At 35.9% G+C, this 15412-nt stretch overlaps 1 protein-coding gene across 4 annotated transcripts in view; it reads left to right on the top strand.

Moving 5' to 3' along the window:
- The window catches only part of NEMF (nuclear export mediator factor), a 56561-nt gene that overhangs the window by 35457 nt on the left and 5692 nt on the right, over positions 1-15412 (top strand). For 3 of the 4 annotated variants that reach the window (XR_009738907.1, XM_061429779.1, XM_061429777.1), the window contains exons 19-27: positions 3018-3130; positions 4487-4544; positions 5016-5074; positions 5168-5288; positions 6829-7108; positions 7841-7883; positions 8035-8084; positions 10173-10326; positions 15280-15357. Coding sequence is in view for 3 of the 4 variants with exons in the window: in XM_061429779.1 (XP_061285763.1) it covers positions 3018-3130; positions 4487-4544; positions 5016-5074; positions 5168-5288; positions 6829-7108; positions 7841-7883; positions 8035-8084; positions 10173-10326; positions 15280-15357 (956 nt within the window). In the remaining variant the exon portion in view is untranslated. The remainder of the gene's footprint in view (positions 1-3017; positions 3131-4486; positions 4545-5015; positions 5075-5167; positions 5289-6828; positions 7109-7840; positions 7884-8034; positions 8085-10172; positions 10327-15279; positions 15358-15412) is intronic. The other variant, XM_061429778.1, reaches the window with a different exon arrangement.

Genomic DNA, 15412 nt, shown 5'->3' with positions numbered 1-15412 from the left:
GGAAATTGAATCTAGCAGTATATTATAAGGATTATACATATGATAAAGTGGGATTTATTCCCAGGAATGCAAGGTTAATTTAACATATGAAAATTAATCAGTGTAATACAGTACATTAGTAGAATAGAGGACAAAAACCACATGATGATCTCAACTAATGCAAAAAAGCCTTAAAGCCTTTGGTGGTAATCTAGTACTCATTTGTGATAAAAATACTCAACAAACTAAGAATAGATGGACATGTCCTCAAGTTGGTAAATAACATCTATAAAAAATCCACAGCTAAAAATCATGCTTAATTGGGAAAGACTGAGAGCTTTTCCCCCAAGATCAGGAGTAAGATGAGCACATCTGTTCTTGCCACGCTTCTACTCAACATCGTATGGAGGCTCTGAGTAGGCCATTAGGCAGTGAAAAGTTTAAAATATTCAAATTGGTAAGGAATAGATAAAAGTGTCTGTTTGCAAATGGCATAATCTTATATATTTAAAACCTTAAGGAATCCACCAAAAGTTATTAGTTAACAAGTTCAGCAGTATCTAGGATATAAGGTCAATATATAAAATGTCAGTTATGTTTTTATATACTAGTAATGAGCAATATTAAGAGGAAATTAATAAAACATCCACTTACAATAGCATTGAAGAAGAATAAAATATTTAGTAACAAACTTACCAAAAAGTAAGACATATACACCTAACTACAAAACATCATTGAAAGAAATTAAAGAAGATCTAAATAAATGGGAAGATTTCCAATGTTTATAAATTGGAAGTCTTAATATTGTTCTGATGGCAGTATTTCCCACACTAATCAACAAATGTGGTGCCGTCTCTCTCACCACTGCCTGTTTGTGCAGAGATAGACGAAATTCATCCTAAAATTCATGTGGAAATGCAGAGAAACCAGATTAGCCAAATCATTCTTGAAAATGGAGAACAAAATTGGAGTCCTCACAATTCCTCAAAACCTCCTACAAAACAGCTATCAGTGTGGTATCAAGACAGTGTGGTATTGGTGTGAGAATGAACTGATAGATTAATAAAGAGAATGGAGATTCCTTGTTTATAGTCAGTTGATTTTTAGCAAGGGTGCCAAGGCCATTCAGTAAGGATAGAATAATCTTTTCAGCAAATAGGGCTGGGGCAATGTGCCAAAGAATGAAGTTAGAAATAGGAACTTCCTACCACTTATAAAAATGAACTCAAATACATCATAGACCTAAATTTAAGAGCTAAAACTCTAAGACTGTTAGAAGAAAATGAGGTGTAAAGCTTCATAATATTGGCTCTGTAAGTCATTGGCTTTGGTGTCATTTTAGATATGACACCAAAAGCATAAGCACCCAAAGAAAAAAACGTAAATTAGAGTTATGCAAAACCAAACTTTAATTCAAAGGACTGTATCAAGAAAATTAAAAGACACTCCACAGAAATGGGAGAAAATATTTGCAAATCATTTATCTGATAAAGGACCAATATCCAAAAAACTCTAGAACTGTTTTGACTCAACAGTAGAAAGGCAATTTTGAAATGAACAGTTTTTAAAATGTCAAATAGATGTTTCTCTAAAGATATACAAGTAGCCCACAAGCACATGATAAGATGCTCAGCATCATTCATCCATTAAGGAAATGAAAATCAAAACCACGGTGAAATGCCACTTAACACCCACAAGAATAGTTGAAAAACACAGTGGAAATTCCTAGCGGTCCAGTTATTAGAACTCCAAGCTGTCGTGCTGAGGGCTTGGGTTCAGTCACTGGTTAGGGAAGAAAATTCCACAAGCCACATAGGGTGGGGAAAAATCCAAATAAAAAAGCCAAAAACAGTAATGAGTTGGTGAGGTTGTGGAGAGACTGGACTCTTTATACACTGCTGGTGGGAATGGACAATGATCTAGCTGCAATAGGAAATAGTTTGATAGTTTCTGAAAAAGTTAAACATAGAATTTACTATGTGACCCACTCCTAGATATATACCCAAGATAATTAAAAATGTGTCCAAACTTGTTTGTAAATATTTATGATAGCCAAGAAATGGAAATACCCTGTATCTCTGTTGTTATTGTTGTTTAGTCACTAAGTTGTGTCCCATTCATTGTGACCCCATAGCCCACCAGGCTCCTCTGTCCATGGGACTTCCCAAGCAAGAATATTGGAGTGGGTTGCCATTTCCTTCTTCAGGAGATTTTCCCAATACAGGGATCAAACCTGAGTCTCCTGCATTGGCAAGTGGATTCTTGACCACTGAGCAACCAGGGAATCCCCAACCTGTATCTCTGTCAATTGATTAATAGATACAATGTGGTATATCCATAAAATACAATATTTGTCTTGAAATGAAGTATTGACAAATGCTCTAACATGAACGAATCTTGAAAACAAGTGAAAGAAGCCAGGTATATATGATTCCATTTATATGAAATTCCAAAATAGGAAAATCCATAGAGACAGAAAGTAGATTAGTGATTGCCAGTGGCTGGTAAAAATGAAAAGTGACTGTTAATAGATACAGAATTTCTTTTGCAGATGATGAAAATGTTCTGAAATTAATGGTAATGATTGTATAGCTTTATGAATATATCAAAACTCAGAATTGTATACTTTAAAAGTGAATTTTATAGTATGTGAATTATATCCCAGTTTTAAAATATTTGAATTCTTAGGGATCTGTTAATATGCTCTTGATTTTTACTTTTTAGGCAATATAGTAATTCTGGCAGTCTTTAACCTTTAAATAGGTTTTTCTAAATTATCCTTTCTAGAATGAGGTTAGAATTACTGATAAAAGTGAAAGGATATTTTCTGAACTTATTTACTTAGACCATTTAAAAACCTGCTGTATAAATACATTTTTTAAATAAAAATAGTAGCTTCATACACTACTGAAGTTAAAGTGTGATATTGTTATTTAAAATACAAGAGAAATTAACCTGTCATCCTGTATATGGTTTTCATGGCTTGCTCTAGAGAGTCCATACTTCGGTACTGATACATTGTAGTATCGTTATTACAGGAGAACCGATTCCCCCTCGGACCTTGACTGAAGCTGGCACAATGGCTCTTTGCTACAGTGCTGCTTGGGACGCTCGAGTTATCACTAGTGCTTGGTGGGTGTACCATCATCAGGTAATAAGGGCTGTGGTCCTGTTTCTTAATTTAGTGAGAAGGGTAACTGTTCCAAATTTTGAGGGTATGGAATTGAACAAGGCAGACAAAGTACCTTGTGATAGAGTTGACATTTTGATATTGAAGAAAAATATATAGTGGCAGGTAACAAAGTGTTTTTAAAGCATAGTAAGGGGATAGAGAGTGATACAGGGTACCATTTTGAATATAGTGTCAGGGAAAGCCTTTCTGGAAGGGTAAGATTTGAGGAGAGACTTAGAGTGATCCATGCAGTTATATGGGATAGACTGTTCCAGTTATGACTGGCACACTGACCTAAAAGGTCTTTCACCTGTTCACCTTTGTTGAAATTTTCTGAATTCTCTTTGGCTTTTCCTGTAAAGTGGATTATCAGTGGTGGTGGTGGTGGTTTTTTTTTTTTTATTATATCCTTGGTTTTAGTAATTGCCATTTTTTTGTGGTTAATGCTATTTTCTCGATGGTACTTCATTCCATATATGATTTCACATTGCTTTTCAAAGTCTTAAAGTTATACAGCAAGATTAAAAAAGTTCAATACCATTATCCTCCCTTAGATTTAGTTTCATTTTATATTTGTTTATATTTGTTTTCTGCTGTGCTGTAATACTGTGTTCTTAGGAAATTAATATCACTTCTGGGGTTATTTTTTATGCCTTGTTGCAGTGTAATAAAAATGGTTTTGATTATTTTATGAATAGGTTTTTTTAGTGTGCTTTTAATCCCTTGCATACCTATTACTAGTAAAGATACTCTCAGATTTGGGTGTTTCACAGATGTGTAAAATTTTTTTAAACTGTGGAATTATATTGCTCACTTCCTATTTTGCCAAGTTAGAATATATTTTTAAAAATAAGCTATTACCCTTATTTACTAAAATGAAAGGTTATTTCATTAACAACTCCGCCCCCCCCAAATAAATAAGATGAAAGATTGTTTCTTCCTCCCCCACCCAGGCCAGGAAAAATATCTCAGGAAAGGATTTAATGTGATAAATAGAGTTAATATAGTTTTATATACCTTTATGTTAAGCTTTTTAAACTATCCTTATTTTTCTTGTTTTATCTCACATGAGAGGCAAATGTGGGTCAGTTGTGGCTCTGGTCCACGGCATTTGAAAATGATTGATGTAGTATATCCTTTGTTATTTCTTCTGTTAGTGACAAAGTTACACCTATCTTTGAAGAGATATTTGTCCTTTCAGTGTTAAGAATTTTTGCTAAATTATAAACTTTTCAGGACATACTGCTGTTTACTTTAATATGGCTTTACTTTCTCAGGTGAAAATCTTAGAAATGTGTTTAAGACAAGAGTATAATGTATCATTATGTTTCTCAGGTATCTAAAACAGCACCAACTGGGGAATATTTGACCACAGGAAGCTTCATGATAAGAGGTAATGACTTGTCAGTGGATTGTGGAGACAGGTTTGAAGACCATCTGCTAACATTCTCAGAACAGAAACTATATTCTGATTTCATATATGAAGTATGTTATTAAATAAGGAAGATTTTACTATGGTTTGGCAAATTTAGCATTTGACATGCTCATGCCATATATATTTTTTATTAATGACAGTGTTCTTTCACATAGTTTACGTTTATAAGGGTAAGAAAGTAAATAGCATGACCTTTTTTCTAAAAATAGATTATTCAAGATCTGACTAACCCAGAAGATGAGAGCAAGCATTCATAATTTTTCTTTCTTAATTCTAATTCCTATACATAATGCCAAAGTCTGTTAATGGAAAATGTTGCTTGATGACAGCAAAAAAAAAAAAAAAGAACAGATTTGACTACTGTGTCAGATATCTTATAATCATAAAATGCAGAAAATGGAATTTTAAAAATGTACATTATCTTTGCAGGAAAAAAGAATTTCCTTCCTCCTTCACATCTAATGATGGGGTTTAGCTTCCTCTTTAAGGTATTCTTCAGCTGCTTCTTTTTTTTTTTTTCCCCCCCTGATTTTCACTAGTCTTACCTAAAGTTCCACCAATGAAAAGAACTGTTTCTGTAGGTAGATGAGTCTTGTGTTTGGAGACATCGGGGTGAACGAAAAGTCAGAGTGCAGGATGAAGACATGGAGACACTGGCAAGTTGTACAAGTGAACTCATATCAGAAGAAATGGAACAGCTAGGTAGTATACAGATTTTAATAAAGCAGCTTATAATGTTTTCCATTGTCTAGTTTTGCTTGTGAATTTTTAGAAGATCGTCTCTTTTGGGATAATTAAAATTTCAAAAATACCCAACTTATCAACTTAATTGAATTTTCATTTTTTGAAATGTTCAGTATACTTATTCCAGTGAATTATAAAGTGTTTAATTGAATCCATAACCAATACTTGAATGTATGTTTATATTGTAAAACTTCAATATTTCATGCATGCATGTATGGTAGGTCTCTTCAGTTGTGTCCAACTCTTTGCAGCCCTGTGAACTGTAGCCTGCCATGATCTCCTATCCATGGGATTCTCCAGGCAGGAATACTGGAGTGGGTTGCTGTGCTCTTCTCCAGAGGATCTTCCCGACCCAGGGTTTGGACCCGGGTCTCTTAGGTCTCCTGCATTGACAGGAGAGTTCTTTACCACTAGTGCTACCTGGGAAACCCAGTATTAATGAGTAATACATAAATGTGTTTATTAGAGATAGACTCAGGTATATATAAATAAGTATTTACTTTTGGATTTAGGATTTAGAAGCAATACAAAGATGAGTTATTATACATGCAGTTTCTTATGAGAATTTACCTTGATTTAATAATATATTTGCTTCAAGTAGAGAGCAGCTATGGTTGCTGGAATAAATAAACCTGCCTACCTAAAGGAACTAGGGAATATATGCCCTCGAAGTTATTTTTACATATTCTGCAGTCATTGCTTCTTAAGAATAAAATCTCATTGTTTCACTTAACAACTACTGTTGTACATGATTCTGTTTTATTGAATTTTCACCATGTTCCTGACATGAATACTTTATTTACATTATTTTTTATTGAATTCTCACAACCATCCTTGGTTGGTGGCATCTCATTTTTATAGGTGAGGTAACTGGAGAAGATGCGGAAAACACGAGTTTGATCCTTGGTTCAGGAAGATCCCCTGGAGGAGGGCATGGCAACCCACTCCAGTATTCTTGTCTGGAGAATCCATGGACAGAGGAGCCTGGTGGGCCTCAGTCCATAGGGTCGCAAAGAATTGGACGTGACTGAAGCAACTGAGCGCACACACACGCACAACTGAACCATATTATTACCACTAGATGGTGTTCCTTTTGCAAAAGTGTGAACACTTTCTGTGTGCCAGTTACATAACTTGTTTTATTTCATTTCAGTTCTCATGCTCAAATTATGATAAAATTGGCAGAATTTCTATAACTGCTTCTATTTTTCTTGTTTCGGAAATAACAAAGACAAGATACAGTTTTCATTGCAGAAATGATTGCAATGTCTAAGAAATTTATTGTGGTATAGGATCTTGGAGATCATTTATTCCAGTCAGTTCCTGATACCAAGTATCCTTTTATCTAAGTCAGAGTAACCTTTGGGGATGATCCAGTATTTTTCTGGTGATGTTTTGGAGAACGAGGGAGTGAATAGAATATTTTTATGAAGTTTTCAAGGAAATCATCTAACTTGGTTGTGATGATAGCATGCTGACTTTCCTTATTGTAATTTAGCAGATGGGGGTGAAAGTAGCAGTGAAGAAGATAAAGACGAATTACATGAAACTCCTGTGGAAGTGGAGCTCGTGACTCAGGTTGACCAAGAGGATGTTACTATTCAGAGTGGTGGCAATGAACTAAATGAACTAATTCAGGAAGAAAGCTCTGAAGATGAAGGAGAATCTGAGGGGGTGGTAAAAGATCAGGAACCTGTTGGTGAAATGAAGGATGAAGGAGAAGAGACATTAAATTATCCTGATACTTCCATCGACTTGTCCCACCTTCAGTCCCAAAGGTAATTTCAAAGCCATAATTTTCAGTCTTATTTTGTAAGCTGGGAGTGATGACCTTATAAAAATAATGCTAAGATTGACTTCAGTGCTTTTACCCTCCATTGTCCTACGATCTTACTGTCTGTTCACCATTTGATAAGGGGGTAGAACTCTCTTAAAATCTCAGGACCCAGGGTAGAAAAATACAGTAAATATGAAAGTTGCCAAACTAGATGAAAATAGAAACAAGTTAATGTTTATAAATTCTAATAATAAAAAGGCAATTACACTTTTTTTTAAAAGGGTGTCTTAGTCTTTAATGTCTCACAGATCACTAGGTAAACACCATAGCTATGAAAAGTTTATTATTTGAGTAGTTAGGAAAGGCTTAGGAGTCAGACCAGTATTGAGTCTTAAAGTGGGTCCTTGGGCAAATGACTGAGTCTAAGCTTCAGTTTCCTTCTTGGTGAAAAGAGAATGGTACCACCCTTCATAGGGTTTTTGTGAAGGTTATATGCATGTAAAGCATCTCACAGTGTCCAATACATGTCAGCTATTTAAGAATATAAAGTGAGACGATGAGCAGTTTTTTTTTAGGATGAGCAATTTGATTATACTTTTTCTAATTTTACCAAATTTGAAAATGTATAGCATTGCCAATAATTAATTAGGAGAGTGATATGGGAATGTTTGGGGACTTTGTAACTGAATGCCTGTAAAGACTTGTAGACTCCTCTTTCTGTTTGTTTCCATAGGTCCCTTCAGAAATTGTCTTCAAAAGAGGAATCTTCTAATATGGTAACATTTTTCTTCAAAGTGTTTTGAAGAACATCATGTCATTCTCAATAAATAAGAATAATTTTCTACTTTTTAATTTTGACTTTTGAAAAATTAACATTAGTGATGTTATTGTTTGTATTTGCTTGTGTTTTTCTTTTAATTTTAATAGAGTGACAGTAAATTGCAGAGCCGAAGGCATTTGTCAGCCAAGGAAAGAAGGTAAATATACTTGTGTTATTTAACTGAAAAGCATCTATTTTTTATAATTGACAGTTCGGTTATGACAGATCACTTGGCTGTTATAAAGATCTCATTAAAATTACCAAGATTTAGCATAAATTTTGTTTTGTTTTTTACATTCAGCTCTAATAGCTCTAATAGGTTTTTCTTTTTAAGGGGCCCAGTCTGCCACTATAATCAGATAGGTCAAGTAACACAAAACAGACCTTTTATTACATAAATGTGTATGGTAATAATTGCAGTATATTAAATAGGCTGATTCTATGATACTATTGACAAAAGTGAAAAGGAATACAGGCATACCACATTTTATTGTGCTTTGCAGATTTTTAATGTTTTTTAACAAATTGAAGGTTTATGGTAATCCTGTATGGAGCAAATCTATTGCCATCATTTTCCAACATCATTTTTTTACTTCATGTCTCTGGATCATATTTTGATAATTCTTGCAATGTTTAAGCTTTTTATTATTAATTGTTCAGGTGATCTGTGATCAGTGAACTTTGTTTCTATTGTAAAGTGATTATGAGGCACTGAAAGCTCAGGTGGTGGTATTTTTTTTTAGCAATAAAGTATTGATTAAGGTATATACAATTGCTTTTTAAAGACATATTGCTTTGCACACTTGATAGACTACAGGGTAGTATAAGCATAAATTTATATGCACTGGGAAACCAAAAAATTCATGACTTGATTTACTGCATATTCACTTTATTGCAATGGTCTGGAACAGAAATTGTAATATTTCTGAGGCATGCCTGTACTGAAATTAGGCAATTTTTATGTAAGAGGAAGACTTGGGGGTTCCCCCCCCCCCTTTTTTTTTCCCTTTAACATAATAGGGCTTAGAAGGCAAACAGAAAAAGATAAAGAGTGAAAGGGATAACAGACAACTACTGGAGGGTGAAAAGACTACAACTGGTAAAGCACTCCAGAAAGAGGCCCTAGATTGGAATGGATAATAAACCCTTTTGTTTGATCATCTTTATAAATTATAGAAAACTGAGTGCTGGTATTTATGAGTATGGTATTATGCTAGATACTATGGTAGTATATACAAAGAGGGAAAATATAAAGTTTGTGCCTTCAAGAAGCTTTTGAGTCCTGGATTCAAGAAATAGCCGTAAGTCTGTAAATAGTGTTATCTGAAAGTGATACAGCATTTCAGGAATAAGAATTTTTTGTGCACTGAAGTGTTTTGGGAAATACCATCAGAAGTTTTTACCTTGAAGATATAGTTGCATCTTAGATAATGCAAGTTAAGGTCAGAAACTTCAAGGAGAATAAGTATGATCAAAGACAGGGAGGTGATAGGTGTTTGGAAGTAATGTTGAGAGTGCTTTGGGGAAATGGGTAAGTAGATTGAGGCGGAAGGAACAAAATGTTCATGTTTGTGAATTGATGATAAAATTGGCAACGTGCAATTGAATCAAAAGTGGAGAACCTAGAATAACAAGGTAAGTGTTCTAGACTTATCCTAAAAGTGATGTGAGGAGGACTTTTGGAAGATTTTGAATGGGAATGTGACATAGGTAAACAATAACGGAAAATTAATGTGAAAGTTCATGTAGAACAGATTATGGGGGAAATATGGAGGAAGTCTGGGTGGTAAGTGATGAGGACTTGGACTAGAGCAGTGGCACTGGTAAGGTGATTGCACAGTAATAGGATTTTCCTTTCCTCTTTATTTTCTAAGATCCATTTATTCCACTGACAGACCCACAAATGTTTTACTGAATATTTAACATCTGCCAAGGACAAAGACTTACAAATCCCTTTGCCTCGCCATCAAGGTGTTGAGGGACTGAATGTGGCTACTGATTCAGGATAAGTCAAGGATGACAGTGTGTTGAGCCTGGATGCCAGGAAGAATCATAAATGCATGAGAGGAAATTTTTTAGCTTTTCTAGTGTGATGACTTGCACTCCTTTTATACTGTAGCCTGGTGATGACAAGTTAAGCAGAAGGCACGATCTCATACACGTTCCCTTCCGTGTGTCATTTTTTTAGGGTATTAAGAATTTGAAATTCTAAGATTAAGATATTTTCCATTTCATTTATATTTAGGGAAATGAAGAAAAAGAAGCTTCCAAATGACTCAGGGGATTTAGAAATGACAGAAGCAAAGGACAAAGAAAAAGAAAATGCTCTACACATTGAAACTCATCAGAACACAAGCAAAAATGTCCCGGTTGTTCAGCCAATGAAGCGAGGACAAAAGGTAATATTTGGCACTATATGATCCACAAGTGAAGTTGTGAGGTTCCTTTTTTAAGGTTTAAGTGAAACAGAAGAATAATCTTGTGTGACTTCTTTTGAAAATTAGTTGAAAAGATAGTGTTAAGGAGCATAGAGATCACTTTCTGTTCTTTTAAGATCATCTATACAGAAACTCTCAAGTTATGTAGAAGAGGAATAGGAGATTGATTTATTTGCCAGAGACACTCAGCTAAAAACTGGCAGTGCTGATCTGATAATTTAACTTAGTCGTTTCTTTTTCAATTATTAATGCAATTTTGGTTACAGTTCTTACATATTTTATAAAGGTAGGGGATGAAGAAAGAGGAGGTAGTGGATATAGACTATACTTTAAAAAATGTAGCTGTGTAGAGATTGTGAACTGATGTATAGGTGTATCTTTAAGAAAATTAAAGTCCTTTGAAAAAAAATTCTTTTAATTTAGTTTTCTTCAGCTATGGAGTTTTTTATTTTTGGTTGTGCTGGAACTTCACTGCTGCTTGGGCTTTTCTCTAGTTGAGGCAAGCAGGGGCTACTCTCTAGTTGCAATGCACAGACTTCTCATTTCAGTGGCTTCTCTTGAAGAGCACAGGCTCTAGGCATGCAAGCTTCACAAGTTGTGGTACATGGACTCAGTTCAATTCCTGGACCAGGGATGAAAAGGGGAAAAAAAAATCAATTCTCCCTGTATTACTATGCAAATTCAACATGAAATCATTCAAAAAAGAATTGAGATTTTTAATTAACATTTGAAAGTTCATTTGAAAGAATACATACCAGAGAATAGTTAAGGGAGTCTTGAAAAAGAAGATGAAGGATGGATCTCCCTACTAGGTAGTAAAACATTTACTGTTAAGACTTTCTAAAACAGAATGGTATTAATGAACAGCCAGTAGAAAAGTGAAGCAGAATAAAATCTAGACACAGAACGATAAATTGTGTTTTAAAGGGTATGAAGCATTCAAAATTAGTGGCTAGTAATGTTTTAAAAAATACTATAAATATCTGGGGAAACAGTGTCAGACTTTATTTTTTTGGGCTCCAAAATCACTGCAGATGGTGACTGCAGCCCTGAAATTAAAAGATGCCTACTCCTTGGAAGGGAAGTTATGTCCAACCTAGATAGCATATTCAAAAGTAGAGACATTACTTTGCCAACAAAGGTCTGTCTGGTCAAGGCTATGGTTTTTCGTGAGGTCATGTATGGATGTGAGAGTTGGCCTGTGAAGAAGGCTGAGCGCCGAAGAATTGATGCTTTTGAACTGTGGTGTTGGAGAAGACTCTTGAGAGTCCCTTGGACTGCAAGGAGATCCAACCAGTCCATCGTGAAGGAGATCAGCCCTGGGATTTCTTTGGAAGGAATGATGCTGAAGCTGAAACTCCAGTACTTTGGCCACCTCATGCGAAGAGTTGACTCATTGGAAAAGACTCTGATGCTGGGAGGGATTGGGGGCAGAAGGAGAAGGGGACGACAGAGGATGAGATGGCTGGATGGCATCACTGACTCGATGGACATGAGTTTGGGTGAACTCCGGGAGTTGGCGATGCACAGGGAGGCCTGGCATGCTGCGATTCAAGGGGTCGCAAAGAGTCGGACACGACTGAGCGACTGAACTGAACTGAACTGAAAGTAAATATCTGGTGGAGAAAAGAACCATCAATATAATTCAATATAATTGATAGAGCAAATTGCAGGGTAGGGGGTAGATCAGAGATATGTTTATGTAAACAAGGGGAATTTTTTTACCCATCAAATTAATAGATAATGTGTATTCAGTCATTCAGTACAAGTTTGAATATATACCATGGGAATTCCAATCAAGAGTCCTAACAGTGCATTTACCCTCTGACTCAGCAATACTTATTTTTAGTCATTATCTTAAAAAAAGTCATATGTATGCACTAAGGGTATTTGTCCAGTTGATAGTATTAAGCAGTCTTACTGAGTATTTAACATTTCATCTACAGATGAAGGAGAAGGCAATGGCACCCCACTCCAGTACTCTTGCCTGAAAAATCCCATGGACGGAGGAGCCTGGTGGGCTGCAGTCCATGGGGTCGCAGAGTCGGACACGACTGAGTGACTTCACTTTCACTTTTCACCTTCATGCATTGGAGAAGGAAATGGCAATCCACTCCAGTGTTCTTGCCTGGAGGATCCCAAGGATGGTGGAGCCTGGTGGGCTGCTATGGGGTCACACAGAGTCAGACACGACTGAAGTGACTTAGCAGCAGCAGCAGCAGCTACAGATGAAATTTAGGCAGTCTGCAAATAATGGCTTTGCTTTTCTTTCTCATGTTTCTTATACTGACTCAAACATCAGTACAGTGTGGCATAAAAGTAAGAATAGCATGCCTCTTTGTTATAGTAATACATTAAAGGGACTAATTCTAAGATTATTAACATTGTAGTATGTTTCTTGTGGGTTGTTGGTAGATATCCTTTACAAAGGGCTAGTGTTAATAATCATGAGTTAAATTTTATTGAATGCTTTTTCTGCATCTGTTTTTCTCCCTCAATGAGTTCATGTGGTGTAAATTACAGAATAAAACCCCCTAATACTGTCCTTGCCTTGTTTGGGTATCTAGGTGATACCAGCTTCATAAAGTGAATTTGGTACTTTTCCTTTTTTATGCTCTCTAGTACTTTGTATTGGAGAAGGCGATGGCACCCCACTCCAGTACTCTTGCCTGGAAAATCCCATGGACGAGGGAGCCTGGTGGGCTGCCGTCTATGGGGTCACACAGAGTCAGGATATGACTGAAGTGACATAGCAGCAGCAGTACTTTGTATAAAATGGAGATCATTTGTTCCTTGAAATTTTTTTTTAGCAATTGGGCCTGATGTTTAGGGATATCTGGCTTATCTGGTGGCTTAGATGGTAAATAATCTGCATATAATGCAGGAGACCCGAGTTCCATCCCTGGGTTGGGAAGATCCCCTGGAGAAGGAAATGGCAATCCACTCCAGTATTCTTGCCTGGAGAATTCCATGGACAAAAGAGCCTGGCTGGCTACAGTCCATGGGGTCACAAAAGAGTCGGACACAATTGAGCAAGTAACACTTTCAGGGTAAGTTTTTAAGTACTTAATTTCTTTAGCGATCATAACTCCATTCAGGTTTTTTTTTTTTTCCCCAAAGTTGGTTTTCCTAAGTTATATTTTGCCAAGAAACTATTCTTTTTGTTGAGTTTTCCATTTCTTGGTTCAGTGTATTGGTGATACTGTTCATTTTATTCTCAGGGTTTTTGTTGTTTTGTGGTGTAATGTACATATAGTGGGCTTCCCAGGTGGCTCAGTGGGAACGAACCTGCCTGCCTGTGCAGGAGACGCGGTGGACCCAGGTTTGATCCCTGGGTTGGGAAGAGCCCCTGGAGGAAATGGCAACCCACTCCAGTATTCTTGCCTGGAAAAATTCCATGGACAGAGAAGTCTGGCAGGCTGCAGTCCATGGGGTCTCCAAGAGTCAGACATGATTCAGTACACATGCTACATATATATAGTAATATGCAGATACTTTGCTTTTAGCTCAGTTTTTATATCCACATACATCTGTGAAACCAACACCCAGAACAAGACCCTTGAATGTTTATATTACTCCAGAAAGCTCACTCTTGCCCCTTTCTAAATAGTATTCCCACCAGAGAAAAACATGTCTTAATTACAGTAGATTATTTTGCCTGTTTTTGAGCTTTATGTAAAAAAGCAATCATCGTTTATATATTCCTGTCTTACATCTTTCACTCAACCTTGTGAATCATCCATGTTGTTCTGACAGTTCATTTGCACTGCTCAATAGCATCTGCCAGTTTCCGTCTACTACATTGTTCATCATTGAAGACCTGTATCTTTTAGGTTCCCAAATATGCGTTTCTGTCCTGTGTAGCTGCGAGTGGAAATGCTGGGTTATAGCGCACGTGTTGTGTTTGGCTTAGTAGGTATTAGCAGTTTTCGGAGTGCTTGTACCAGTTTCCCACCAAGCTGTGTATCTGAGTTCCAGTTGCTTTACATCGTCACTTTCATTTGGTATTGTTGGGGTTTTTCAAGTCATTCAAATGTGTACATACTGAAATCTTAATTTAGCTTTTAAAAGTTGGGTTGTCCAGCTTTCTCACTGATTTATAGTTCTTTGAAATCCTAAATACATGTCTTTTCTTGGTTATCTGTACTAAAATTTTTTTCATGTTTTGAGACTTGCTTTTTCACTTCTGTAGTATTTTGATGAGCAGCATTTGTCAATTTTAATGAAGTCTGATTTGTCAATCTTGTATAGTGTTTTTTGTGTGTCTTACTAAATCTTTATGATTTTGTAAATTTGTTATTTGGGTCCTAGCTAAGACTAGTCAAGATGAAAGCCTTTGGAGGTGAAGCTTGTATGTCTGTGGTTTTAAAAACTGGTCGAGTGATTTGGATGTGTACCCAGAGTAAAGAATCAGTAGTTTAATTGATGAAATACAAGGTATTAAGAGTCTCTGCAATAAATACCCAGCTAAACTTTGCTGCCCCGTTTCCTGTTCTTATGTGTATCCTGATGGCAACCACGTGTGATGACTAGCCATTACTACTCTGTTCTGTCTTTACGTTATAATCTTGCCTTTCTTGTATTCCCAGATGCAATGAATCTTTCAGTTCTTGCTCAAGCTTAAAAAAAGTCTCCTTTCTCTAAATTATCTTAGATATAAACTTGTTTGCATTTAGAATATTTTGCATTAATTTACTCTTATTCTGTGTATCTTTTTTCCACAAGATGATCAGTTGTTTGAGGGTGAGGACTATGGTTTTATCCATCTTCAAAGACTCCATATTGTTTGTTAAAGTGGTGCCTTACTGAATAAGCATTTTGACAGAATTAAAGAAGTGGCTTTTCTTTATATGCATGTCTTAACATTTTCTTACTGCTAAATTTTTCCAACCAAAAATGTTTTTTATTTTGTAGAGTAAAATGAAAAAAATGAAGGAAAAATACAAGGACCAAGATGAAGAAGAACGTGAGCTCATCATGAAATTGCTGGGAGTAAGTAACATTTAATAATATTTTCATTTGTTTGTCAAGGGGCATCCAGACCACT

This window comes from Bos javanicus, chromosome 10, assembly GCF_032452875.1.
Source record: "Bos javanicus breed banteng chromosome 10, ARS-OSU_banteng_1.0, whole genome shotgun sequence".
In the NCBI taxonomy this organism is placed as follows: domain Eukaryota; kingdom Metazoa; phylum Chordata; class Mammalia; order Artiodactyla; family Bovidae; genus Bos; species Bos javanicus.
Note: the sequence above shows the minus strand (reverse complement) of the source record. Positions and strands in the feature narration are given on the sequence as shown.